The sequence below is a fragment of the Spinacia oleracea genome, chromosome 5, assembly GCF_020520425.1.
Source record: "Spinacia oleracea cultivar Varoflay chromosome 5, BTI_SOV_V1, whole genome shotgun sequence".
Lineage (NCBI taxonomy): Eukaryota > Viridiplantae > Streptophyta > Magnoliopsida > Caryophyllales > Amaranthaceae > Spinacia > Spinacia oleracea.
This window is the reverse complement of record NC_079491.1, coordinates 32,830,817-32,858,235: the sequence shown is the minus strand read 5'-3', so window position 1 is coordinate 32,858,235 and position 27,419 is coordinate 32,830,817. Positions and strand designations below refer to the sequence as shown.

General features: G+C 36.2%; 3 protein-coding genes across 3 annotated transcripts; all 3 read left to right on the top strand.

Annotated features, from left to right (window-relative positions):
- The first annotated feature begins 225 nt into the window (after positions 1 to 225).
- Positions 226 to 3,550, top strand: LOC110799754 (uncharacterized). Its single transcript, XM_056829505.1, has 4 exons — positions 226 to 537; positions 642 to 2,171; positions 2,363 to 2,711; positions 2,811 to 3,550. Exons 1-4 carry the CDS (start codon positions 226 to 228, stop codon positions 3,482 to 3,484), a joined length of 2,865 nt encoding a protein of 954 aa, XP_056685483.1. The 3' UTR covers positions 3,485 to 3,550.
- A 5,982-nt stretch (positions 3,551 to 9,532) lies between these two features.
- On the top strand, positions 9,533 to 11,621 carry LOC130461193 (uncharacterized). Its single transcript, XM_056829183.1, has one exon. It carries the CDS (start codon positions 10,773 to 10,775, stop codon positions 11,214 to 11,216), a length of 444 nt encoding a protein of 147 aa, XP_056685161.1. The 5' UTR covers positions 9,533 to 10,772; the 3' UTR covers positions 11,217 to 11,621.
- A 9,336-nt stretch (positions 11,622 to 20,957) lies between these two features.
- Positions 20,958 to 22,136, top strand: LOC110798234 (uncharacterized). Its single transcript, XM_022003409.2, has 2 exons — positions 20,958 to 21,891; positions 21,991 to 22,136. The coding sequence occupies exons 1-2, from the start codon at positions 20,958 to 20,960 to the stop codon at positions 22,134 to 22,136; spliced, it is 1,080 nt and encodes a 359-aa protein (XP_021859101.2).
- The last annotated feature ends 5,283 nt before the right edge of the window (positions 22,137 to 27,419 follow it).

Genomic DNA, 27,419 nt, shown 5'->3' with positions numbered 1-27,419 from the left:
ATGTCTGCTACCTGGTTGTTGCTTCATTATAAAAGTCATGACTTTGATGTGAGGGTGTTGGACACTGATAAGTGTCAATTGATTGATATATTTCTGGATATTTTTGAGGAGTCAAGGAAGCAAAATGTGTTTTTGCCTGAGAAGTTTAGGTTGTACACTGACTCACCCACTGGGAGGGTAGAATTGGTTGATGATAGTGTTATGATTAGAATGTGGGGGTGGAATATGGGCAAGGACACAGTAGAATTGTGGATAGAGGATTCAGATTCTCCAGGGCTAGCTTTTAGGTCTGCTGTAGCTCTACTTGATATGCAAAGGAAGGAGTTGGAAAAAAAGTTAAGGGAGAGACAGGAAGAGCTCTTGAGGATGCAAAGAGAGGCTGAAGAACAGAGGAGGAAAGAAGAGGAAAAGGAGAGGGTTAGGTTGGAACTTGAGGAACAAAAGAAGTATACAGTGGCTATGGAGGTCCCAGTGGTGGATGTTGAGAATGATGGGGTTGAGTATGTGAGGGTTATTACCACAGAAGATGCTGATGAGGTGTTTCCTGGCCAATCTCAACCACAACCACAAACACAAGACTCCCCCCCCCTCCAAAGAAACCTACAAAGTCTAAACCTAGGAAGAAATTGACTCCTAAAAAGAAGAAGACACCAAAAAATGCCCCCCCAAAACCAACTAAAACCACCACCACCCCAGAATCAACAACACAAACACCTCCACCCCCTCATGAGTCAAGACAACAAACACCTCCACCCCCTCCTGAGTCAAGACAACAAACACCTCCACCCCCTCCTCAGTCAAGACAACACACACCTTCACCCCCTCCTCAGTCAACACAACAAACACCTTCACCCCCTCCTCAGTCAACACAACACACACCTTCACCCCCTCCTCAACAAACACAAACTGAAAATGCTGCACCAACTGAACCACAGGCAAACATACCTGAACCTAGTGTTCCATCCAAACCAAAAAAGACAGGGAGAGCTAGACCTAAGGGGTTTAGGGTGGGAAAACCAACACTGGTAAAACTGGGAACATATGTTGCTAAAACCAATGCTAGTAAGGTTAAGAGAGGTGCTGGAAGGGCATGTAAAGGCAAGGGTGTTGCTGTGTTATCTGATAATGAGGATGATGAGGACAGTGAGGATGATGATTATGAGGGGGAGGTGAGTGATGATGACAGTGAGGATGAGGAGGACATAGGGGATTTCATTATTGCTGAGGAAGGGTTAGAGGACTTGCAGGATGATATCCCTGAGAAAACATTTGAGGATTGTCTTGATGGTAGTGCTAGGATGGACAGGAATTACAAAAATGGGAAGGTTTATGTTGAGCAACCATATGGTTCTATTAGGCTAGAGCCCTGGCTAATATTTAAAGATAGGGAGTCCTTTATGAATGTCCTTATGGACTACTGCATTCAGGAGGGGTTTGGCTTGAGTGTGGAGAAGTCAGACAACCTGAGATACACTGCTGTTTGTGCAATTGAGGGCTGTGATTGGAGAATTCATGCCTCAAAGATGGTAGACAAGTTCAGTTGGGCAATAAAGTGTATGAGTGGGGAGCACAAACTGTGTGGTAGGCTTGAGGTCAACCCAATAGTGACCACCAATTGGTTGGTGAGGAAGTTGTTGCCAGACATTGAGGCAAACTTAGAAATACCAGTGGTCACACTGCAGAGGTATGCTCAGGAGAGGTTCCAGATTGAGGTGAAGCTAAGGCTATTCTATAAGGTGAAAGCAGTGGCTAAGGAGATCATCCATGGTAGTTTTAGTGAGTCATATGCACTCCTACCTAGGTATGCAGAGATGATCAAGGAGACTAACCCTGGGAGTTATGCACTGGTCACATGGCATAGTGTTTCTGGGGATGTGCAACCAAAGTTCAAGGCCTGTTTTTTCTCATTTGCTGCACAGTTCAGGGGATTTCTGAATGGGTGTAGGCCCATTATTGGAATTGATGGCTCTCACCTAAGTGGGTATTTCAAGGGAATTCTTCTGGCTGCTTTGGGGATTGATGGAAACAATGAGATTTTCCTGCTAGCTTATGGAGTGGTGGACACTGAAAGTCAAGAGAGCTGGAACTACTTCATGAGGAACCTAAGGGCAGTGTTTCAGCAAGAAGGATGCAACAGGGATGACTGGACCTTCATCAGTGACAGAATGAGGGTAAGTTATTTCACCAAATACCCTCTTGCATATTTAAATTTCACCAAATACCCTCATAACATAAATTAATTTCACCAAATACCCTCATACCAAAATTTATTTTCACCAAATACCCCTATAATTAGCATGTTAATTTCATCAAATACCCTTTTAATTCACTGACTGACTTTGTTGTTTCATTCACTGATTAGGGGGTGGATTTAGCTGTGCATGAGAACTTCCCAAGGGCCACCAGAAGGTGTTGCAGTCAACATCTATACATGAATTGCAAAAATGGTGGTTGGAGTGGAGAACTTTTCCACAAGTTATTCTGGATAGCTGCAAATGCCTTCAACCCCTATGTTTTCAACAAGGCAATAGAGAAGATCGCTGACTTTGATCCCAATGCAACAAAGTACTTGGACACATATACTGAGCAGTGGTCCAGACATCAGTTTGACCCAGAAGTTTGTTGTGATCATAACACAACTAACTTTGTGGAATCATTCAATGCTCTGACCAAGCCTTACAGAGATTTACCAGTTTTGACCCTGTTTGAAGGTAATGCCTCTGTTTCTATTCTACTCTCCTTATTCTGTGTTTTTATTACATGGTCTCTGCATCTTATGATTCCCTGGTTGTTTCCTATTTGATTTACAGCAATAAGACAATGGGCTATGCAGAGAATTGGGGTCAGATTTGACAAAGCTGTCAACATGGAACCTCACCAATTAACCGAGTATGCCAGACAGGAACTTGAGCTCAGAGGTGCAGAGTCCAGGTTTTGCTACTCTACTCCTTGTGGAGGTGGGGAGTATGAGGTGAGGGATGGAAATGTGCACTTCCCAGTGAGGATTGACACCAGGAGATGTGGATGTGGGGTATGGCAGGTCTCTGGAATCCCTTGCAAACATGGTTTGAGGGTGATTTACAACCAAAGACTTAGCCCTGAAGATTTTGTGTCTGGCTATTTCAAGGGTGCTGCCTATAAGCAGACATATGCAGAGCATATGCACCCAATGCCTGACCCCAGTCAATGGCCAGAGTACTCCCTTCCCACCATTAATCCCCCTGGGATCAAGAGGAGTGCTGGAAGACCCCCTAAACAGAGAAAGAGGAATGCCATGGAAGCTAAGAAGAGGAAGAGGCATAGCTCAGTCAAGTGTGGAAAGTGCAAGGAAATGGGCCACAATGCAAGGACTTGTAAGAATGGTGCTGGAAGTTCCAAGGCTCCACCAAAGCAGAGAGCTCCTACAAAGAAGAGGAAGGCATCATCTGATGGTGCAAGTACATCCAAGGCACCACCCAAGGGGAAAAGGTCAAAGCAAGCATGAGGCAGTGTGAATTTTGGGGGGTAGAATGACTTTTTGATTTGGATTAACATAGAAAACAACAGCACATGTAAATGATGCACATATTTTTTGTAAAGTAAGCTAAAACAGGAATGCTTCCCAAATGTGGGTTTTTTGTGCATATGTAATTATGCAAAAACAAGTAGTTGTTCTTAGATTGTTTCACTTCATTATTACAAAAAGTAAGATTACAAACATCAATATTCCCATTTGAATTACAAGATTCACTACTTTCTGTTGTTGTTTAAGCTTCTTCTTCATTTGCTTCAATTCTTCTTGCATCTTACTTTTCCCCCGATTTTCAACACTTTCTCCTTCATCAATGTTTCCCCTGTTTTCTTGCTCAACTCTACCCTTACACCATCTAAGAATGTTGCATGGATCGCACTTGTAGTATAGCCTTTGTGGGTTGAGTGTCGTATCGGAGCTCCGGATTGCAAATTTCCTCCCACAATAACAAAATTGGTTAGGAACTCTAATATATGTGGACTCATTGTGTGTGGATGAAGATTTTGATTGAAAACTCATGACTAAAATGGGATGAAACTACAACAAACACTCAGACCAGCCTTATTTATAACAAAACAACAAGCAACGACTACTTTTCAAATCCCAAAACTAGCCGTTGGACTTTAAATAGCTATTTTTCAGTCTTGGGTATTTGAAGAATTAAGTTTATATTTAGGGGTATTTGGTGAATTCAATTAAAATATAGGGGCATTTGGTGAATTATAAAGTAGGCTAACGGCGGACTAACGGCGCGTTAGTAGTAAGGGTAGTTTGGGTATTTTAGTGAGAGTGAGGGGCATTTGGTGAATTTCTGAAAGTCGAGGGGCATTTGGTGAATTTCGTGAAAACTCAGGGGTATTTCATGAAAAATCCGATAATAATATGCCACATTGAATATTATTTGGGTCAAAAGTCAAAGTATTGACTCAATAATTATTTGAAAGTCATTAAAATTAATAATTTGGGTGCATAAATTAATTTAGCTCATTTTAGTTATTTTAATCAAACTCGAATATTTTTAATGGTTAAACATGACAAAATAGGTTAAACTGTTATAACCGGGTCATGACTATATAACCCAATTCAAGAAGCCCAAAGCACATAAAACCCTAAAAGTTCAACCCACTCCTATAAATAGGAGTTCCCTGCCTCACTTGAAGGAGGAGGAGAAATAGACGGCAAAACCTAAACTCTCAAATATTCTCTGTCAATCAAGTCATATAAAAATCTCTCCCTAGAAGAAGAACAACATGCATTCAAATCGACGTGTCGTTCCGTTCTAGAACATCAATATTGGACGAGATCAAGCCGGGGGCCCTTATTCAAGAAGATCAAACCGGTTCGTGAGCAACACCAAATCAACATCAAGTAATCCCGTGGAAGAAGAACAACAAGCATACAAATCTGTCGTGCCGTTCTATTTCAACATCAACATTCTTGAACCAGATCAACCCCGAAGACCCTCATTCAAGTACAAACCAAATCAGTTCGTGAACCAAGTCAAATTCAATTCAAAGTGGAGATCAAATCAGAGGAGCAAATATTAGAGATTGTGCCCAGAAACTTCAAAAATTAATAAAATATATTTTGTTAACGTATTTTGATTCTTTTATTTTGCAGACTTGAAATTTGGGTTTACAGCTTGTTTTGATGCAAATGCTTTAATAAAAAATATACACATTACAATCACTAAACTACTAATGACATAAGTGCAATCAAGCATATGTTCCAAGTAATCATTATCCATGAAGCACCATTTTCCACCATTTAACTATTTATTGATTTTAGTGTTCCCTTTTTTCATCTCTTTAATGATTTTAGCTATATCATTTGCGAGTTTCTTTTTCACTCGTTTAATATAGAATTCATTTTTTAAATGACAACTTTATTGGGAAAAAAATAGCTTGTGAAATTAGTAGAATATCTTAATTAAATGAAATAATGTAGTTGTAGTGAGCAGATTTGAGTGTTATGCGGTGGTTGTGATTTAATGAATTTCTAGATGTTATGTGGTGGTTAATGGTTATGATTGAGAGTGTTTGTTCATGTCAGATGGATAGGGCTAGCAATAATTGTATGCTGTCAGACATGGACATATATGGTTTGGATGAAATAGAGATTTATCAGTCCCCTGGGAAGGAAATAGATTTTTAATGGATCCAATTGTATGTCTCCGATGCAAAGTGGAGTTGTTGGAAGCAATGAAGTAATTAAAGTTCATGGTGAAGCACCGCAGGTGGGTATGGTGTTTAAGAGGTGGGAGGAAGTGGAGGTATTTTACAAGGGGTATGCAAGACAATAAGGGTTTGGGCTCCGTTTGATAGAGCGTAAAACGTTTTCATTGTAAAATGGTTTTTCATGAAAAACATTTCCAAGGGAAAACACAATTCCAAACTAGTTTTCCTTTGTTTAGTACCTTAAAGGAAAATGAGAGAAGATGGTGAAGATTGAGGGAAAGGAAAGGGAGGTAAGGAGGAAAGAAGGAAAAGTGGTTTTCCTCCCTTTCAAATGGAAAAGGGGTTTCCATCCCTTACCCAACCAAACAATGTAAAATGATTGAAAAGGGGAAAATCGTTTTTCATGAAAACGTTTTACGCCATACCAAACGGAGTCTTGGTGCAATCAGAACGCAAGGTGCATTTGATAAGAGTAAAACACATGTACTAAATGCAGTACAAAAATCCCTAGATGCAAAATCATTTAATAACTTAAAAATAATTACAAGATAAAAATACCCTTTTATATCGTTCCGCCTTGCACCCTTCTTCTTGTTTCTCTAATTTCACTTAAGTTGAAGATGGGTAAAACAGATGCTATATCAAATGTATCAATAATAAACATTAATAAACATAAACCTAGCACAATTACAATAAAAGAAGATTAAAACAAGTGCTAAAATTCAACAAATATTAGGAAATTCCCGGTGGTCAAACCAGTTTTTTGCCTAAATTTAGCCGACGGTTGATTTAGGGTGTCAGATTTGTTTTCCGGAGGTTGAAGAGAGGTGCCGATTATCAAGCGATGTGGACTAAATCATCCGGAGGTTCAAGCATTGTCGGCTAAATCATCCGGAGGTTGCCAACGACTGCCGGCTAAATCATCCGGAGGCCTAGAAAAACCGCCGGGTAATATATCCGGAGGTCGGAATCTGGCTCCAGATTTTATCTCTGGAGGTACTACATTGGTGCCGAATTTTTCTTCGGTGATTAACCAATCAATATCTACTTATCATTGCAGAAAAAAACTTTAACGTTCTGTAGTTCATAAATGTTCATCATTTTTTTTTTTAGGTGTTAGCACCCGGTTCACCCTTAGGGCTAATCCGGATTCGGGGTGAGTTGTGGGTGGATAGGTTTCAGTCCCCTCCCAATTGTTGTTGCGGGGGATCGACACGAGTTTTCCCTACCAAGTTCAGCCAAATCACCACCGAACCAACAGAGAATTGGTATAAATGTTCATTAATTTGTACGTAGGGTGAAAGTTAAGACTTATTAGCGTTGTCAATTTAGAAGTAAAGTGATTATTGAGCTTTTGAATGAAAAAAGATACTTCCTCCGTTTTTTAATACTCGCAACGTTTGTTATTTTCACGCATGCCAATGCACAATTTTGATCATTTATATCTTAAGTTCTCTTTAATCAAAAAATATAAAAAGTTGATATTTTGAAAATAAACATTGAGATGAATCTAACAAGATCCCACATGAATATGTTTTATTTTATTAATAAAATACCAACAATAATCAAAGTAGATTATGTGAATAGTGTAAAAAATCCAAACGTTGTGAGTATTAAAAGACGAAGGAAATATAAATTAAAACAAGGGCAATTAAGAAAAAATAATATTTAAATAACTTTAAATTGTTCTGTATTTAGGTAAAATATTAACTACATTTAGTACCACCGAATAAAAATGAGAGGATTCCCTCAAAAAAAAAAAGAATAAAAAGGAGAGGAGAGGTAAAATAAGAATCTGTGAAAGATATTTAGTAAGCCCCACCGCCCACAACCCAAACCTAAACCCAATCGATCTGTTGAAGTGTTTTAAGTGTTGAGCCGTACTTTGTATGTAATACCCCGAAATTTTAAATTCGATTTATTAAAATTAAAAATATTTATCAACTTGATTTCGTTTTAATTAAATTACGAATAATCGAATTTCGTTATTTTAATCGTTTTTACGATTTATTTTAAACGACGTTTATAAACTGAAATTATTTATTTTTCGTTAACGATAATTTATTTATTTTTAAGGAATTATTTTAATTAAACATTTTTATTTTTATCAATTTCTGAAAATTAATTACAATTTCTGAATTTTGCCAAATATTGTGAAATTATTAAAAAAAAAAAAAAAAAAAAAAAGAGAAAAATTCTGCTTTATTTCCTTGCTCCCCACGCACAAACCAGGAAGACAAAAATTTCCTTCCTTCCCTCAATTCAGTCCAAATACACTCCTTGGACCCCAAGCTATGCATCTTCTTCTTCACTCTTCTTGATTTTAAATCAGACCACCAATTCCCATTTTGTTTCCTCAACCAAAATCAATTCACAAAACTGAAAATTATTCCTCCTTGTTTCTCCATCGTTCGAACCACCACCACCACCAACAACCACCTCAACCACCACTACCACCATCACTTAACTTCGCTGCAACCACCTCCCGCATCACCCTGACCACCGCCCACCGCCACACACGCACCACCGTCCCTTGCTCTCCTCCTCCCACGCAACCCCTGCCTCTCCCCTGCTCCCTCTTTCCCTTCCCCTGTCTTCTCTCCTTCCTTGCTCGCTGCGCCACCAGCACCACGCCGCCACCACACCGCAACCACCTCACCACCTGAGTGGTAAATCCCGCCTCCACCTCTGCCTTGAACCACCCTGCCTCCGCCCAAAAATCGCCCCTTTCTCTTCGGCTCCCCTGTCCTTCCTCCCCTGTTCGCGGCTTCGCGCACCCCTCCCCTTTCCTCCTTGTGCCATCGCTGCACAACCACCATCACCGGCGCCTCCCGGCGAGGTTCCGGTGCTTCTGCGCCACCCAGGACCCGAGACCATCCGTCGCCACCTTCCCCCTCCCTCCTCGTCCTTCTCCTCTTCCCTCCCCCTGCCCGTGTTCTTTCTTCCCAGAAAACCCCAAAACAAAGTTTTAATTTTAAAACTTTGGTTTAATTTTTCTTAAAACCCAATTTAAGGATTGGGCCATTTTAAATTGGGCCTTTGGGTAAGTTAAATCTGAATTATAATTTTCAGATTTTCAATGTTAGCAATATTTATAATTTAATTCATTTTTATAATATAATTATTTATTAATAAATCGTTATTATTTTTCAGGTTTAATTATCGATTTTAATAAAGTAAATTACTAGATTTATTTAATAAAAATGGAATTTAAATAATATTCAGGACAAACAACTTATGAAATAAATATATATACATATATATTTTTTGATTGAAAATTTGATTAATATTATCTTCATTAAATTTTGAAATTATATTTTTATTAAAATTCGTTATTTATAAAATTAACTACTTATAAAATTTATTAATTATAAAATATCGATTTTAGATTATTTATCGTTCAATAACTAATTCTATGATTTAATATTTTGAAAGAAATTGGACTCGGAGCTCAGAACGAACGAACCAAAGAAAATCCCTATCGAATTGAGAAATGAGGTAACGGCTATTGCTAGTACCCGCAATCCACGTATAAATGTATTATGAAATTATGACGTTATGATTGAATTTATGAATTAAATGTTTTGATGTGTTTTATGGATTGTGGGATGAAATATGATTTGATTGAATTGTTTCCTATAATATGATTTGATTGAGTTTTCTCATAAAATGATGTTTATGCAATGCTATAAAAGAAATGATATTTTTATTGATCCCAGGATCAAAATGATGATTTATGATATAGAAGGAGTTATGTTATTTCAACAGAAATACAAGCCAAGGCTTGGTAAAATTACATACAACATGATAAATGAAAGTGAAAGACCTGGTTTGTCTGGCGGTATATAAACTACCATCTTCCTATCTATCGGTCATGCATGCACCACGGACACATGTCCACCCATGAATCACGAGCCCAGGCTCCCATGGTTTATGAGCCCAGGCTCAGGGCCCAGGCCCATGTTACGATGATGAGTCCAGGCTCTTATGGGCCCAGGCCCATTGGAGAATTCCTTCACGGTTCGTACTTGCCGACAACTAGCATGTTAAGTTGCAAAGTTTATGAATGAATTAAATATGATGTTTTATTGAATGTTTTACCCATTCTATTCTCCCTGTGTTATTAAATAAAATGAATTGAAATGAATTTACGCTGCTAGAATAGTTCGTTACTGAGTCTTCGACTCACCGTTTTCGTTTTCTGTTTTAGGTACTGATGGGGACGATGGACACGAGTAGTGGCGAGGAATTTCACGTGAATAATATTCACCTAGTTTATGCTTAAAGTTTTAATAGTTTTAATTAAAGACTTTTAGTAAGTTATGCACTTTTATTTTGATAATATAAAGGATTATTATATATATTTTGGAGTATTTAAAGGCTTATGATTGATGTTAAAGGAAGTTACGGCAGGTAATGTCCCGACCAATTAGGGTAATTCCGCTGCTAATTATGCTTTAATAATTGAATTAGAGGTCGGGGCGTTACAGTTTGGTATCAAGAGCAAAGGTTCTGGACCATAAGTGCTAAACCTTACGGGTTTTCGCACGAATAGAATTCATTAGGCTTTAAGTAAAGAATTTTAAGGAATGAGTTAAAAAGAATTTTCTAAAATCTTGCTAAGTTAAAATGAATATGAGGGTGAGTGTAGGAACGGGATCAAAGGGTTTATTTTATATTATTATTTCGCTTCAATCTGATAAGATATGTTATGCAAAATGTCGACCATTGATGCTATCAACGATGTTACCAACGGAGCTCGCAACGAGCATCATGTTCACGATGATAACGACATTACTCACGAGGAGTATGTCCATGTAAATGGCCACGAGGAAAGGATGGAATGATTGGAAAATGTGAGTGCAATGTTGGCCGAATTAGTCCATGATTCTCGGAAAAAGAAAGATGTTAGTGGGAACGAGAGCGCAACAATGTTCAAGAGCTTTTCGTCACTCAACCCACCATCCTATGATGGCAAGCCTGATCCAGTTGAGTTCGAGGATTGGATAAGTCGCATTGATTAGTTGTTTCAAACCCTGCAATGCCGTGAGAAATGGAGAGTTGATTTCGCAGTGTTTTACTTGATGGGTCAAGCAGGATTATGGTGGAAAGTTAACAAGGAACGAAAGAATGGGCCTGGATTTGGTTGGAACGAACTACAAAAGTTAATGAGAGACAAGTTTTATCCACCATCCTTGAGGAAGCAAAAAGAAGATGAATTTCTACACTTGCAACAAGGAACAATGAGCGTGTTGGAATACGCAAATAAGTTCATGGAGTTGTCAAGGTTTGCACCAGACTTGGTGTCGACAGAGCAGTCCAGGATGAACCGTTTCGAGCGAGGTCTGCACCTTAAGTACCAGGATAGGTTGTCCACTCAGAGGTTTACTTCATACCAGGATATGGTTGATATTGCAGCTAACGTAGAGCGAGTGGTACTGCTTCGAGAAGCGAAGAATGTTGGGTATAAAAGGAGAAATGAAAACCAGAGTCAAGGAGGAGCAAAGAAGCCTAACCAAGGCTATTAGGGAAACGAAAGGAGGAACGATGTTGGAAACAAAGGACAAGGTTATCGTGGAAACCAGAATAATAGGGCACAAGTGTAACGCCCCGACTTTTCGGCTCCTTAATTATCGGTAATTAACCGCACTTAGCTCATTATTAGCAGCGGAATTAGGCATAATTAATTAATCCTGGGACCTGTGGGTATGGGCCCACAAATAAAATAATCCTTAAAAACATTCCATAAATAATACAACTTTCCCATAAAATAAATATAAATCAATATTCTTATAACAACCTCAATAACAGGATTTCCTTAATAAAATTCTCATCTCGATATCCCCATAATAAACTACCAACTCCAGTAATAACTTTGACTTGAGCAACTTGAGCTCCTTAATCGAACCTGTACACCGTCATAAAAATAGAAAACAGGAAAAACACAGAAAAATCCAAAAATGAGTGGAAAACTCAGTAATATTACTCCAGCCCGTCAAAACGGTTTTATTTTGAAAATCATTTGGCACATAAATCAATCATTAGCATTTATTGTTCGGAAGTAACTAACTTAATTTCGTTATCTTGAAAACTGTGTCGGCAAGGAATCATTTCCTTTACAGCTCATTGGCAAGTACAGGCTTTGGCGGGACTTTTCTTACATCTTTTCAGGGGGGAACTGTTTCCCAGACTTTAACTTTAACATGGCCTCTACCTGTAACTTGCCCATTTACTAGTTCAGTTCACTTTTCCAGGCCGACAAAAACAACATCGTATTTCTTTAAAATAACTTTATAAATATCGTCATTATTCCCGAACAAGGGCTTTAACATCATAAAATAATAACATATTATCATAATCGTACTTTTAAACATTAAATCATACATCATGCCATTAGCACATAAATCACATAATAATCATATAATCATACATAACACACATACGGGCATATAAAGCTTAAATGCTGGACATAAAAATTATATAACATATACGGGCACATAAGATAAAATGCTAGACATAATAATTACCTCGATCGTAAATCCATATGGAACTTATGCTCTCGATTTCCATAATCCTTGATAAATATTCCACTATTTAATTAAACTCCAATATTCTCCAAAAATATATAACGTAGGAGTTAGGAAATGTTCACCAAGTAAATTAAATGAAATTACACCAATTAGAACATTCACCAACTAAAACACTTACTTAGTTTTCTTTATTCTTCAAAGGCCCACCATTATATTAGTTGACTTTGGCCCAACCTCATTAACCAGTAATAGCCCTATATCCCCTCTTTTGGATCATTTATACATAACATAAAATAGAACGCAGTGGGTGGTAGCACAAAACAACGAAGAAAAACAGAGGAAGCGGAAATCAACTCCACCTCAGGACTGAAAATGGCCGAAGCATTAGAAGCAGCACCGGTGCGAAGGAGCTCCGGTGGAGAAAGGTGGTTGTCAAGGTGGCCGGAAAACGAGGCGGAAACAGCAGGCCATGGCCGCCGCAAAAATCGCGGGTAAAGGAGAGAGAAAGTGAGCAATTCGGGTTTCGGGTTTTACAATTTACGGGTATTTGAATGGGTGATGTTTATGGGTATTTTCTGTAGCATTAGGGAGTTTATATAGCTTGGCTATGGCAGCCATAACTCAGAAAATGGAGGAGAAAAATAATGATAAAATACCCCATTAATAATAGAACACTGAGATTGTTTTTGTTGAAGATGAATGAACAATTGAGTGAAATTTATAGAATTTGTTGACATGGATGAGTCATGGAAGTAAAGAAATTTATCAACATTTGGCTTGCTTCAACCATAGACACGCAAAGGAGGGGAAGAAAATTTGACTTTGCAATGTATATAGACTGAAATGTGAGACAAAGAGAAGTCAAAGAGGTTGAAGACCAAACTCCTCCATTTATTCATTACACGTATGGAAAAAGAGAAATGAATTTTTGGTCTTTTGATTGATCAAGGGCATAACCGTAATTTTCAGAATGTAAGGTTTAAAAATAAGATATTGGAATATTATCAATTGGGCTTGATAAATGGATGGCTAAACCCACGTGAAACAATGAAATATGGGTTTAAATAATTTTTGTCACAAAAAAGCTTGACAAAATAAGATTACAATTATAATCGGTAAGAAAATTTTAGGACGTAATTACGTTAACAATCGTAATTACAGAATAATAAATCAGGCTTAAAAATACGGGGTGTTACAACAAGAATGTGTCAAGTGTAGGAGAAGAGGCCACATCGAGAGTGAATGCCGTGTAGGATCGAACACTTGTTTTCGATGTGGGAGCCATGATCATTACATCAGAGATTGTCCGAAGCAGGTAACCCCAACCACGAGATGACCAGTTTCAACTAGCAACGACCGTGGTCGGAACAACAACGCAGGAGGTTCAAGCCGCAACCCACCCCGACCACCGCCAGCTGGAAGAGTTTTTGTGATGAGACAGGATGAGGCAGATGAGAATGATAATGTTATCACCGGTACCTTCTCTATCCATTCTTTAGCAGCCCATGTTCTTTTTGATTCTGGAGCTTCACATTCCTTTATTTCTCCCTTGTTTGCAAAATGTTTAAATTTAAAACCATGTTGTGACTTTCATGCTATGAGTGTTTCCCTTCCTAGTGGAGAAATTGTGAAATGTAGAACCATGTATAAGGATTGCCCTATTGTAATAGAGAAAGTTGAGTTTCGAGCAGACTTAATAGCTTTTGACCTATCTGAATTTGATGTAATCTTGGGAATGAATTGGTTGACTAAGTATGAAGCTTACCTTAATTGTTCGAGGCAAAATGTGACCCTTAAAACGCCAGATGGAGATAGAGTTTCAGTCCATAAGTTAGTAAGAAAACCAACGATTCAAATTGTCCATGCTTTGAGAGCACGTAAAATGATTGAGAGTGGTTTATCTGGTTATCTGTGTAGTGTTATTGATCTAAATATCTCTGGACCTTCCATTACCGACATACCTGTTGTTTGTGAGTACCCACATGTTTTTCCAGAAGAAATACCTAGTATGCCCCCACCAAGAGAATTAGATTTCAGCATTGAATTAATTCCGGGATCCACCCCTATTTCTAAGGCATCATATAGAATGGCACCAGCTGAGTTACAAGAATTAAAGAAACAATTAGATGAGTTACTTGAAAAAGGATATATTCGACCTAGTGTTTCACCTTGGGGAGCCCCTGTCTTGCTTGTGAAGAAAAAGGACGGAACTATGAGGCTATGCATAGATTATCGAGAGTTAACAAGATTACCATTAAGAATAAGTATCCTTTACCTCGTATTGATGATTTGTTTGACCAACTTCGAGGTGCAAAAGTGTTTTCTAAGATTGATTTGAGGTCTGGATACCATCAACTTCGAATTAAACCTGAGGATATTCCAAAGACAGCCTTTAGAACTAGATATGGTCACTATGAGTTTGTTGTGATGCCTTTTGGGTTAACTAATGCGCCAGCTGTATTTATGGATTTGATGAACCGTATTTTTAAACCATACCTTGATAAGTTTGTAGTTGTTTTCATTGATGATATTTTGGTATATTCTAAGAGTAATGAGGAACACGAGGAGCATCTGAGAAAAGTGTTAGATATGTTGATTGAAAACCAGTTATATGCTAAGTTGTCGAAATGTGAATTCTGGCTTAAGGAAATATCATTTTTAGGTCATATTATCTCTGAGAAAGGTGTATCTGTTGATCTTGAGAAAATAAAAGCAATTGTGGAATGGTCTAGACCAACTAATGTACCCGAAGTACGGAGTTTTATGGGTTTAGCTGGATACTATCGAAGATTCGTTCAAGATTTTTCTAAGGTTGCCTTACCCATAACCCGATTAGTTAGAAAGAATACCAAATTTGTGTGGAATGATGATTGTGAATGTGCATTTCAAGAACTTAAGAAACGTCTCACCACTGCCCCTATTCTTACCCTTCCATCTGGGACTGACGAATTTGTAATCTATAGTGATGCTTCCAAGAATGGGTTAGGATGTGTCTTGATGCAAAACGGAAAAGTTATAGCTTATGCTTCACGCCAACTCAAAATTCATGAACAAAATTACCCTACCCATGACCTCGAACTTGCAGCTGTTGTTTTTGCCCTCAAAATTTGGAGACATTATTTGTATGGAGTTTCGTGTCAAATTTTCACCGACCATAAGAGTCTTAAGTATATTTTCACCCAAAAAGAACTCAACATGAGGCAACGTAGGTGGTTAGAACTTCTTAAAGATTATGACCTTGATATTCAATACCATCCCGGAAAGGCTAACGTTGTTGCAGATGCATTAAGTCGGAAGTCTCACTTAAATTCTATCCTAACTTTTTCCCGAGTCAACCGAGACGATCTACAAAAGATGGAAATTGAGTTTATCAAAGGAGATGCTTGCTTGAATGTGTTGGTAATGAAGCCAACTTTGATTGATGAGATTAAGGAAGCGCAATGTAAGGACTCACAATTGAAAAGAATAAGGAGTGAAGTGGAAAATGGGAAGTCACCTGGTTTTGTCATTCAAGAGGATGGCACGTTAAGGTTTCAGGGAAGATTATGTGTGCCTAATGATGAGAAGTTGAGAAAGAGAATTTTAGAAGAAGCTCATAGTTCACCATACTCGATTCACCCTGGAGGAAATAAGATGTATAAGGATTTGAGGCAAGTGTATTGGTGGAGCAACATGAAACAAGAAGTGGCTGAATATGTGGCTAAATGTTTAACATGTCAGAGAATCAAGATCGAGCATCAAAGACCAGCTGGTTTGTTACAACCTCTGGATGTGCCAGAATGGAAATGGGATTCAGTTTCAATGGATTTTATCATAGGTTTACCAAGATCAACCAAGGGAATGAATGCTATTTGGTTCATTGTTGATCGATTAACCAAGTCAGCGCATTTCTTAGCAATGAAGAGCAATTCGAGTTTAGATCAACTTGCTGAACTATATGTGAACACTATTGTGCGATTGCATGGAGTGCCTAGTTCGATTGTTTCTGATCGTGATACGAGATATCAATCAACCTATTGGAAAGAATTGCAGAAAGCTCTTGGGACGAAACTTAACTTCAGTACTGCATTTCATCCAACGACTGATGGACAAACAGAACGCACTAACCAAATTGTTGAGGATATGTTGAGAGCATGTGTTTTGGATTTTCAAGGGACGTGGGAAAATTTTCTGCCTATGGTTGAATTTTCGTACAACAACAGTTATCAGGCCACTATTGGTATGGCACCGTACGAAGCACTTTATGGAAGGAAATGTCGAACACCATTATGTTGGAGTGATATTGATGAGCACGTGTTATAGGACCAGAATTGATTCAAGAAACTACTGACAAGATTCGTTTAATCCAATCAAGAATGATGGCAGCACAAAGTAGGCAAAAGAGTTATGCCGACCAACGCAGAAGACCACTAGAGTTTGAGGTTGGAGATCACGTGTTCTTGAAAATTTCGTCAACGAAAGGAATAATGAGATTTGGTCAAACGGGAAAGTTGAGCCCAAGATACACCGGGCCATATGAGATACTAGAAAGAGTAGGTGCAGTAGTATATCGACTAGCTTTACCAACCGACTTAGAAAAGGTGCATAATGTGTTCCACGTGTCGATGTTAAGAAAATATGTTCCTGATCCTAGCCATGTGATTACACACGAACCCTTGTTATTGCGAAACGATTTGACTTACGAGGAGAAACCAATTGAAATTCTAAAACGAAGAGAGAAACGACTTAGAAGCAAAGTAATTCCAATGGTTAAAGTCTTGTGGGCCAATCACTTGACAACTGAAGCTACATGGGAGTCGAAGCGCAAATGAGAGCGAAATATCCCCAGTTATTCGTTTAGAAACGATAAGATGTATGAATTTTAATATGATATTTGAATGATTATGTTATAATGTTATTCTGCCATGTTTGTATAGTTAATAGAACGAATAAGTATGAATTGTATGATTTCTACGAATGGCTAGTTCTACTGAGCTCCAGTTTCGAGGACGAAACTTTTTCTAAGGGGGTAAGGATGTAATACCCCGAAATTTTAAACTCGATTTATTAAAATTAAAAATATTTATTAACTTGATTTCGTTTTAATTAAATTACGAATAATCGAATTTCGTTATTTTAATCGTTTTTACGATTTATTTTAAACGACGAATTTATAAACTGAAATTATTTATTTTTCGTTAACGATAATTTATTTATTTTTAAGGAATTATTTTAATTAAACATTTTTATTTTTAGCAATTTCTGAAAATTAATTACAATTTCTGAATTTTGCCAAATATTGTGAAATTATTATATATATAAAAAAAAAAAGAGAAAATTTCTGCTTTATTTCCTTGCTCCCCACGCACAAACCAGGAAGACAAAAATTTCCTTCCTTCCCTCAATTCAGTCCAAATACACTCCTTGGACCCCAAGCTATGCATCTTCTTCTTCACTCTTCTTGATTTTAAATCAGACCACCAATTCCCATTTTGTTTCCTCAACCAAAATCAATTCACAAAACTGAAAATTATTCCTCCTTGTTTCTCCATCGTTCGAACCACCACCACCACCAACAACCACCTCAACCACCACTACCACCATCACTTAACTTAGTTGCAACCACCTCCCGCATCACCCTGACCACCGCCCACCGCCACACACGCACCACCGTCCCTTGCTCTCCTCCTCCCACGCAACCCCTGCCTCTCCCCTGCTCCCTCTTTCCCTTCCCTTGTCTTCTCTCCTTCCTTGCTCGCTGCGCCACCAGCACCACGCCGCCACCACACCGTAACCACCTCACCACCTCAGTGGTAAATCCCGCCTCCACCTCTGCCTTGAACCACCCTGCCTCCGCCCAAAAATTGCCCCTTTCTCTTCAACTCCCCTGTCCTTCCTCCCCTGTTCGCGGCTTCGCGCACCCCTCCCCTTTCCTCCTTGTGCCGTCGCTGCACAACCACCATCACCGGCGCCTCCCGGCGAGGTTCCGGTGCTTCTGCGCCACCCAGGACCCGAGCCCATCCGTCGCCACCTTCCCCCTCCCTCCTCGTCCGTCTCCTCTTCCCTCCCCCTGCCCGTGTTCTCTCTTCCCAGAAAACCCCAAAACAAAGTTTTAATTTTTAAAACTTTGGTTTTATATTTCTTAAAACCCAATTTAAGGATTGGGCCATTTTAAATTGGGCCTTTGGGTAAGTTAAATCTGAATTATAATTTTCAGATTTTCAATGTTAGCAATATTTATATTTTAATGCATTTTTATAATATAATTATTTATTAATAAATCGTTATTATTTTTCAGGTTTAATTATCGATTTTAATAAAGTAAATTACTAGATTTATTTAATAAAAATGGAATTTAAATAATATTCAGGACAAACAACTTATGAAATAAATATATATACATATATATATTTTTTGATTGAAAATTTGATTAATATTATCTTCATTAAATTTCGAAATTATATTTTTATTAAAATTCGTTATTTATAAAATTAACTACTTATAAAATTTATTAATTATAAAATATCGATTTTAGATTATTTATCGTTCAATAACTAATTCTATGATTTAATATTTTGAAAGAAATTGGACTTGGAGCTCAGGAAGAACGAACCAAAGAAAATCCCTAGCGAATTGAGAATTGAGGTAACGGCTATTGCTAGTACCCGTAATCCCCTTATAAATGTATTATGAAATTATGACGTTATGATTGAATTTATGAATTAAATGTTTTGATGTGTTTTATGGATTGTGGGATGAAATATGATTTGATTGAATTGTTTCCTATGATATGATTTGATTGAGTTTTCTCATAAAATGATGTTTATGCAATGCTATGAAAAAAATGATATTTTTATTGATCCCAGGATCAAAATGATGATTTATGATATAAAAGGAGTTATGTTATTTCAACTGAAATACAAGCCAAGGCTTGGTAAAATTACATACAACATGATAAATTAATGAAAGTGAAAGACCTGGTTTGCCTGGCGGTATATAAACTACCATCTTCCTATCTATCGGTCATGCATGCACCACGGACACATGTCCACCCATGGATCACGAGCCCAGGCTCCCATGGTTTTTGAGCCCAGGCTCAGGGCCCAGGCCCATGTTACGATGATGAGCCCAGGCTCTTATGGGCCCAGGCCCAGTGGAGAATTCCTTCACGGTTCGTACTTGCCGACAACTAGCATGTTAAGTTGCAAAGTTTATGAATGAATTAAATATGATGTTTTATTTGAATGTTTTACCCATTCTATTCTCCCTGTGTTATTAAATAAAATGATTGAAATGAATTTACGCTGCTAGAATAGTTCGTTACTGAGTCTTCGACTCACCGTTTTCGTTTTCTGTTTTAGGTACTGATGGGAACGATGGACACGAGTAGTGGCGAGGAATTTCACGTTAATAATATTCACCTAGTTTATGCTTAAAGTTTTAATTAAAGACTTTTAGTAAGTTATGCACTTTTATTTTGATAATATAAAGGATTATTATATATATATTTTGGAGTATTTAAAGGCTTATGATTGATGTTTGCCTTGTAATTTCCGAAAAGGAAGTTACGACAGGTAATGTCCCGACCAATTAGGGTAATTCCGCTGCTAATTATGCTTTAATAATTGAATTAGAGGTCGGGGCGTTACATTGTATTCCTAATTCCAACAGAAATTGAAAACTCTTCTAGTTCTATATGTTCCCTCCCACCTACATAATACTCACTTCGTATATAAACTAAGGAATTTATTGAGAGAACTATACATCTCCTTCTCTTCTGTGCACCTCATCAGATCTTATTCAATTTCGATCCTTTTAGTTTAATCTTGTTTATATGTCGGAATCTCCCTGATAAACAATCAAAACATATTATATTCGACAAGATTTTGGTGAAAATTAAACGGAAGAAATATAGATTTATATCGGGTATACTTTTCGAAATTATATGCACACAATCATCACTCATTTAGATTACGTATTAGTATGTGATTTTATTATGAAATTGAAATTGAAATCGAATTGTGTTTTCATGTTTATCAACCAGACAAGATAAACTTGGAATTGGATCTGTTTGCTTGTACTGCTTTTTACAAGGTCTGTAAATTCCAAGTGGTCCACAACACATATTTTATCTTGACAGTATAATATGTAAATAGTGTTAAAAGTCCAAACGTTGCGAGTATTAAAAATCGTACAAAGTATTCATTTGTTTAAGGGACTCATGGAATAGAACGCCTCTGAGTTGTTAAATTTATTACGGAGTACTCTCTTTCGTTCCTTAGTGTTTACTTCATACCTTTTTTTTTCCTATTAATCTTGCATTTATTTAAAATTTCAGAGAATCTTTTAATTTATTCTCAATATATAGGAAAAAGAATAATCATGTGGAATATATTTGATTATGTCAATAAATGCTTTTAAAATACGGAGTATCAAATATACATTGTCAAATGTTAATCTCTTTTTGTTCTTTATGTTTTCTTTTTTGTTATTTCAAAATATTTTTACATTTCCTTTTATATTATCACATAAATGACTTGGTATTCTATTAAAATTTGTGTTCAATTATTATTTTAACCAATTAAATTCATTGGATCATTTAATCTCACACACTTTTCTAATGGGACATTAAATTTTTCTCATTTTTCAATATCAGAATTTTGATTAAAGTGAAAACATTATAAATAAACGTAATTTATCTTGTTATAATATTGTTATTAATATTATTGTTTATTCTCGAAGGCTAGGTTAAATTTTGCAATGGCAAATTGGAGTGAACTCCCTCAAGAACTCGTGAGAAAAGTTGCAACTGAGCACGTTGAAAATGTGGAAGATTTTGAAGAAATTGGAAAGGTTTGTTCCGAGTGGAGAAGTGCAACAAAGGATGTCAACTTCTTCCCTTCAAAAAACACCCAAATTCCTTGGTTAATGATAGTTGACCCTCCTAACAGTCCACACCGCAGATTTTATAGCCTCTCCAAACACATGTTTCAAAAAATCAATTTGCCCCAAATTGACGATGACGATGACGATGATCACCGTAGGTATTTCTCTTCGAAAGGTTGGATTATTTCTGTTAGTATGAAAAACCGTAATATCACCCTTTTCGATCCCACCTCCGGCAAAGTAATCAAGCTACCAAGTGTTCCACTTAATATGCTATACGACGACAATTGGTATGATTACAGTTACTTAGGTTACTTTTACAAATTTATTATATCGGGAATACCGTCCTCTTGTGACGGCGATTTTACAGTGACAATGATATTCGACATGACCCAACAATTGGCCTTTTGGAGACCTGGTGAAGATAAGTGGACTAGACCTGTTGTAGATTTTAAAATTAGTTGGGTGTTCGATACCTGTTTTTTTAATAGAGAATTTTATTCCATTGATTATTTAGGAAAGGTTATGGCTTTCGGAAGTGAGATCGCCAAGCGCCAACCACGAATCGTTGTAGACTTAAAAGATCAAGGTGTTATAATCAAACCAACTAATGGCAAGTTTTACCTAGTCGAAGTGGAAACCAAATTATTGGTGGTATATAGGCATCATGTGTTACTTGAATATCATGAGAGATCGGAGAACAGTAATGTTGTGTATTGGACTACACGTTTTGAGATATTTGAGCTGAATGTTGATAATGGGAAAGTCAAACCAATTAAGGGTGTCGGCAATCGAGCTATTTTTATAGGTCTAAACTCTACCTTTTCGGTAGATACATCGTCGGGTTAATGTGGTTGTAAATCTAATTGTATTTATTTTACCGATGATTTTACTGAGTATTTTCAAGACGATGCTGTTCTCATGGGAGGAGGAATCGATATGGGAATTTACAGCTTAGATGAAGGAAAACTCATTGAGCGATTTTATGAAGGTCCGTCACAATTTTGTTTCACTACTCCACCTATATGGGTGGAACGACGTGGGAACTTGTAAGGTGGTAAGCCATGGGAATTCATATTTTGATTTGTGCAAAATAAAGCAACAACGAGCATTAGTTCAACGTGTGTTGTTTTGTTGGATAACCGGTTAGTCTCCCGGGCAATGCCACATAAAATAGGATAGTAGAAAAATGGATCTAAGATCAATTAGATTATTATATAATTCGTTTTAAGTCTAATTTAATTTGTTATATTACAAGATATCTTGTTTTGAGTATGTTTTAATAAATTTTATCATATAAGTATTAGCAACTCGTAAAAGTAATGATTAATTAGTGATGTCAGACTATTAAAAAATGATTCAGATCAATTTTTTTTTTATAATTATATTGACTTAATATAATTTTTTTTGATGGAACTTAATATAATTTTGAACGTATAAGAAACAAAAAAAATATAGAAATTGTGGTATAATGGTTAAAATATATGGCTAACAAATGACAAGGCAGATTTTGTATTGAAGTTACGTTCTGTTCATGAATTCTACGTGATGTATATCAAGATTTTTAGAATTTTTAAATGAGAATGCATTAATCATTTCTTCTAAATAGTTTTCTAGTTTATAGTTTATGAATTCTTAATCGTTGATCAGGTTTATAATAATCAAAGTGTGAGTGTTAGTTTTGAGTTAAGTTTAGTTTTGAGTTAAGTTTATTGGGTGATGATAAAGGTCGCAAGTTGTGATAATATTTAGTTATCGTAATCTTACATGTTCTAAATTAATTTGTACATATAGGCGCCACGTAGTCGATGCATCATCGGAATATTTTTACTATCAATGCAATATTTTTACTATGGAAAAAATATGTAAATAAGGTAGTCGATATGAACAAGAAAAAAATAAAAATATTAAGATTTTCCTACCTTTTTTTGTAACATGTAAATAGGTTATATAAGTTAAATATTTTGATTTCCAATTTAAATCATAACACATAAGCATGTCATGTTTTTTTTTTTTTTTTTTTGATAAACAAATTAATTCATTGATAAAAAGTCATACGACATCTACATAAAGATTTAAATCTAACAAATACATAACAATCGAATCAAATAAAAACTTCCTTTCACCATAGCTACGATCGTAGTATATCAAACATTCTGTATACCCTCTTTTATATCGCTGAGATTTACAGCCTTCATTGACGAGGGGGTCTATAGATCAGTTGTAGCCGTGACAAATATGATTTCTGTCTGATTCGTCTGATTGTAGTCGAAAGATTGACATCCTCTTCGATCCCGCATAAATCTTTACCAAAGAAACAACCTGAACTAAACTAAACACACAAAACTTAACTAGAAACAAACCCACCATAGGGGTACTTACTAAACTGAAACAAACAAACCCACCATAGGGGTACTTACTACACTGAAACTATGTAGTTTTATTGAGATCTAACGCAAAAACACAACAGAATTGAAAGAGAAGGGGCGGAAATAACCAAATTTCCGAAGAAAATTGGCTATTTCCGCCCTAGAAAACCCTAATTTTTATAAACCCTAAAAAGAGAGAGAAAAGAGAGAGTAGGTGTTCCCTTATTAATCATGTCATGTCATCATTGTGACACGGATTAAAAATCGCATGTTGCGACCTTTATCATTTTCGAAGTTTATTTAATTGAAAGTAGAGTGTTATTAGTAAGCAACTCTTAAGGGTGTGATGTTACAAACCCATTGTACGATACCTTACCATCGCGTAAAACAACCAAAACCAAACGTTACACGGTGTTATTAGCAGGCCCGGCTAAGGCCCTGTGCAACCTGGTCCTTAGCACAGGGCCCCCGGCAATTTGAGGGCCCAAAACTTGAAGCCCGGTTATTTTACTTAGAAAAAAGAAACGGCTTCCTTCAATGTATTCCCTGTCTCTCCCATTAATGCTGCCTTTAATCACTCAAAGCTATCCCCTAATTTCGATATTTCTCGGCACTGTCAACTCCCATAACTCAATTAATTATAATTTCCAAAGCTTCCACATTTTATTTACTTTAATCTTTCATTAATTTCTTGTTTAAACCAAAGTTTCCATTAACACTCTCACCTCAATTTCTCACCCAAGTTTCTTGTTTTCATTTTTTTGTTTTGAGAGAAAAGGAAAATCAGATACGCAGTACATAATGATATTCATTCTCTATTTCAATACTTTGTATCGATTTCCTTTTTTTTAATGTTATGTACCGAAGGACTCTTAAAACTGCAGATGAACAACCAGTAGGCAAGTGGAGAAATTGCATTTTCGCTTTTCCTTTTTTCTCTTCTAGTTATCTAATTTAATTAACTTTTGTAAATCAATGTAATTTAATCATCTACTTTTACATTTTTTAGGTTCTGTTGATTTACTTCGTATTATTTGCATATTAGTAATGGTTGAGATTATGATTTATTTCTTTAATTTTTCTTAGTATGAGATTATAATGTTTATATTATTTAAAAAATAAATGCGGTGAAATTAGGAGTAAATTCAATTTCAACATTAGTATTAGGGGCCCAATTTTTAAGATTAGAACAGGGCCTCCTAAATGTTTGAGACGACCCTGGTTATTAGCCATAAACTATATGTCCCTCTTTGTAGGCTCTTTAGCCTCCTCACTTTTGGCTAAGTTTTACTTCATTCACAAAGGCTCTAGCCGTTGGGTCTCTACATGGGTCCAATGTGCCGGATTTTCCATCCTTATTTTACCAATTTTTATTCCTTACTTCTTCAATTTACTCCAAGAAAACCCTTCAAAAAATTCACCAAAAAATTATTAATCCTATCAATAATAATTGGCTTTTTATTAGGCTTAAATAATCTCTTTGCTATTATCTTCGCAACGGTCAACTCACATGTTATGTTCCAGCATCAAAGTAATTTACTAATGTTACTCCGTAATATTTTCTAGGGAAATTCTCATTGGTAGCCCTCAACTTTTGTTACTTAGTTTTGGTAGCCTAAAAATAATAGAATTTTCAAATATGACCCTTAACTATGGTTTAACTAATTTTATAGCATTAATGCAACTTATTTAGGTTAATTTCAATTAATTGCTAACTATGGTTAACATAATATCTAGCAATAATTTAACTTTACCGAGTATAGTATAATATATAGGTGACTAGTATTAGCCTTGCGAGTGATTGTAGTGGTAATTTGATGGTTTCAAATTCATCTATTTAAGAAGCTAACAACTGAACCCAACAATAAAACATAAATTGGTCTAAAGAAACCCAAAATTAGTACAACTTTAAATCACAACAGAGCATATTAAAAGTCAACATCCACTCTCTTGTATAAACTACGACAACGTGATAAACATAAGCCAATAAAACTTAGCAAACTATATGCAAATAATTAAGTAGCAAACTACATAGGTTGATCTCACTCAATGAAATTCATAATATATTCAAGAATTAAATACAACAACAGAGCTTAAATTCATAATTTGATAAAAACCTATTGCATCAAGGAGTTATAATTAGTTTACCTCAATTGTCTCCAAACAAACACACAAAAATTAACCCAGACAATTTAACCCGTTGGCCAAATTTGAGAGCAGCCCGTAAACAATCAACCTTGTACAACCAAACCTTAATTTAGGGAGTACAATTCTGAGATTTTGAATGAGAGTATAAAGATTCAGATAACGAGGGTTTTTCAGAGGGTTTTTAGTTTTGCAGTTTGATCAAAGAGGAAGGAAATGGAGAATCGTGGGTTTTGAAGAGATTAATGTGGGGTATTTTGTTAACCATAGTTAGCAATTAATTGAAATTAACCTAAATAAGCTGCATTAGTGCTATAAAATTAGTTAAACCATAGTTAAGGGTCATATTTGAAAATTCTATTATTTTTAGGCTACCAAAACTAAGTAACAAAAGTTGAAGGCTACCAATGACAATTTCCCTATTTTCTATTATCAATAAGCAACCATTGATATTCTTTTTTGTTGGGAAAGTAAGAATTTATTTCATTAAAAGAACATGGAAAACAAACGTTAATGACAACACTTCCAAGCCAATTACGGAGTACATGCCACCCAGACGGCAAACTGCTAACTTAGTCTTCTAAGACATTAAACATTCTGAATCTGCTTAAGAAGAGACTAGAGCTATTTTGCTGCGAATTCTGAAAAATATACGCGTATATAAATATATTGAGATAAATTTAACAAGAACTCCTACGGTTTATTACAGAATAATTTATTTTTAAAAAAAAGTCAAAATAACTGAAAATGTGTCAACTAATGAAAAGACGAATGTTATTTATCCGAATGGTATTATCTTGGGCGATATGACGAAAATGTATTGTGAATAAGTACAACGAACCACAATAACTGGCAAAGATACCTAACATACTCGTTCACGAGAGAGACCTCTACATAATAAGGCCAACCAGTACCCCTAGACACCTTTATTCGCCCTACAGAATAAGGTGTTATTACTTGTTCGCGTGTAGCGTCAATGGGGGCAAAATCCCAACTTTCCTACACTACAATTCTACTAAATTGATACACAAAACTTACCAAAATCTAGATGTAGACATTCGAAGCATGTTGGTGAATGATTAAATTGAGAAAACAACAACCTTTGGAGCTTGTAATTTCTTTGATTTTGTATGAGCAGGGAAAAAAAATCGTGTTATGGGGTAGAAGAATAGAGAGAACAGAAATGTAAGTGAAATTTATTTTTTGTTATTTTTGTTAAAGGATTAGCTTTTAAGAGGAAAATTGGTGGGAAAATGGGTGTGGTTAGCCAAATTGAAGAGTCAATGGCCGGAATGTTTGAGCCACCGCCTGAAAATAGATTTTGGGTGTTTCTCGCATTTTTGTTTAGTTTTAGGTCTTTTTTTACAATGTTTTTCTTAAAAGGTTGTTTCTCACTAATTTTGGATTATAGAAGGTTGATTTTAGCAAATTTGCCTTTTATTTTCCCCAACTTTTACACTTCCTCCGTTTTTTTAATACTCGCAACGTTTTGACTTTTTACACTATTCACATAATTTGTTTTGACTATTGTTGTGTTTTATATATATGATAAAATATAAGACGGTCTTACACAAAAGACCACTTTGGTATCATATCAGTTAAGCAATGGAACCAATTAGTTAACCATTTGAACTAATTAGTTAAGCACTGAAACCAATTGGTTAAGCAAAGGAAGTAATTAGTTAATCAAGTGAATCAATTAATTAAGTAATGTAACCAATTAGTTAAAAATTTAACCAATTAGTTAAGCAACTAAAATGGTCTTTCCGATAAGGCGGTCTTACACAAAAGTTGCCGTTTATTTTCCCCAACTTTTACACTT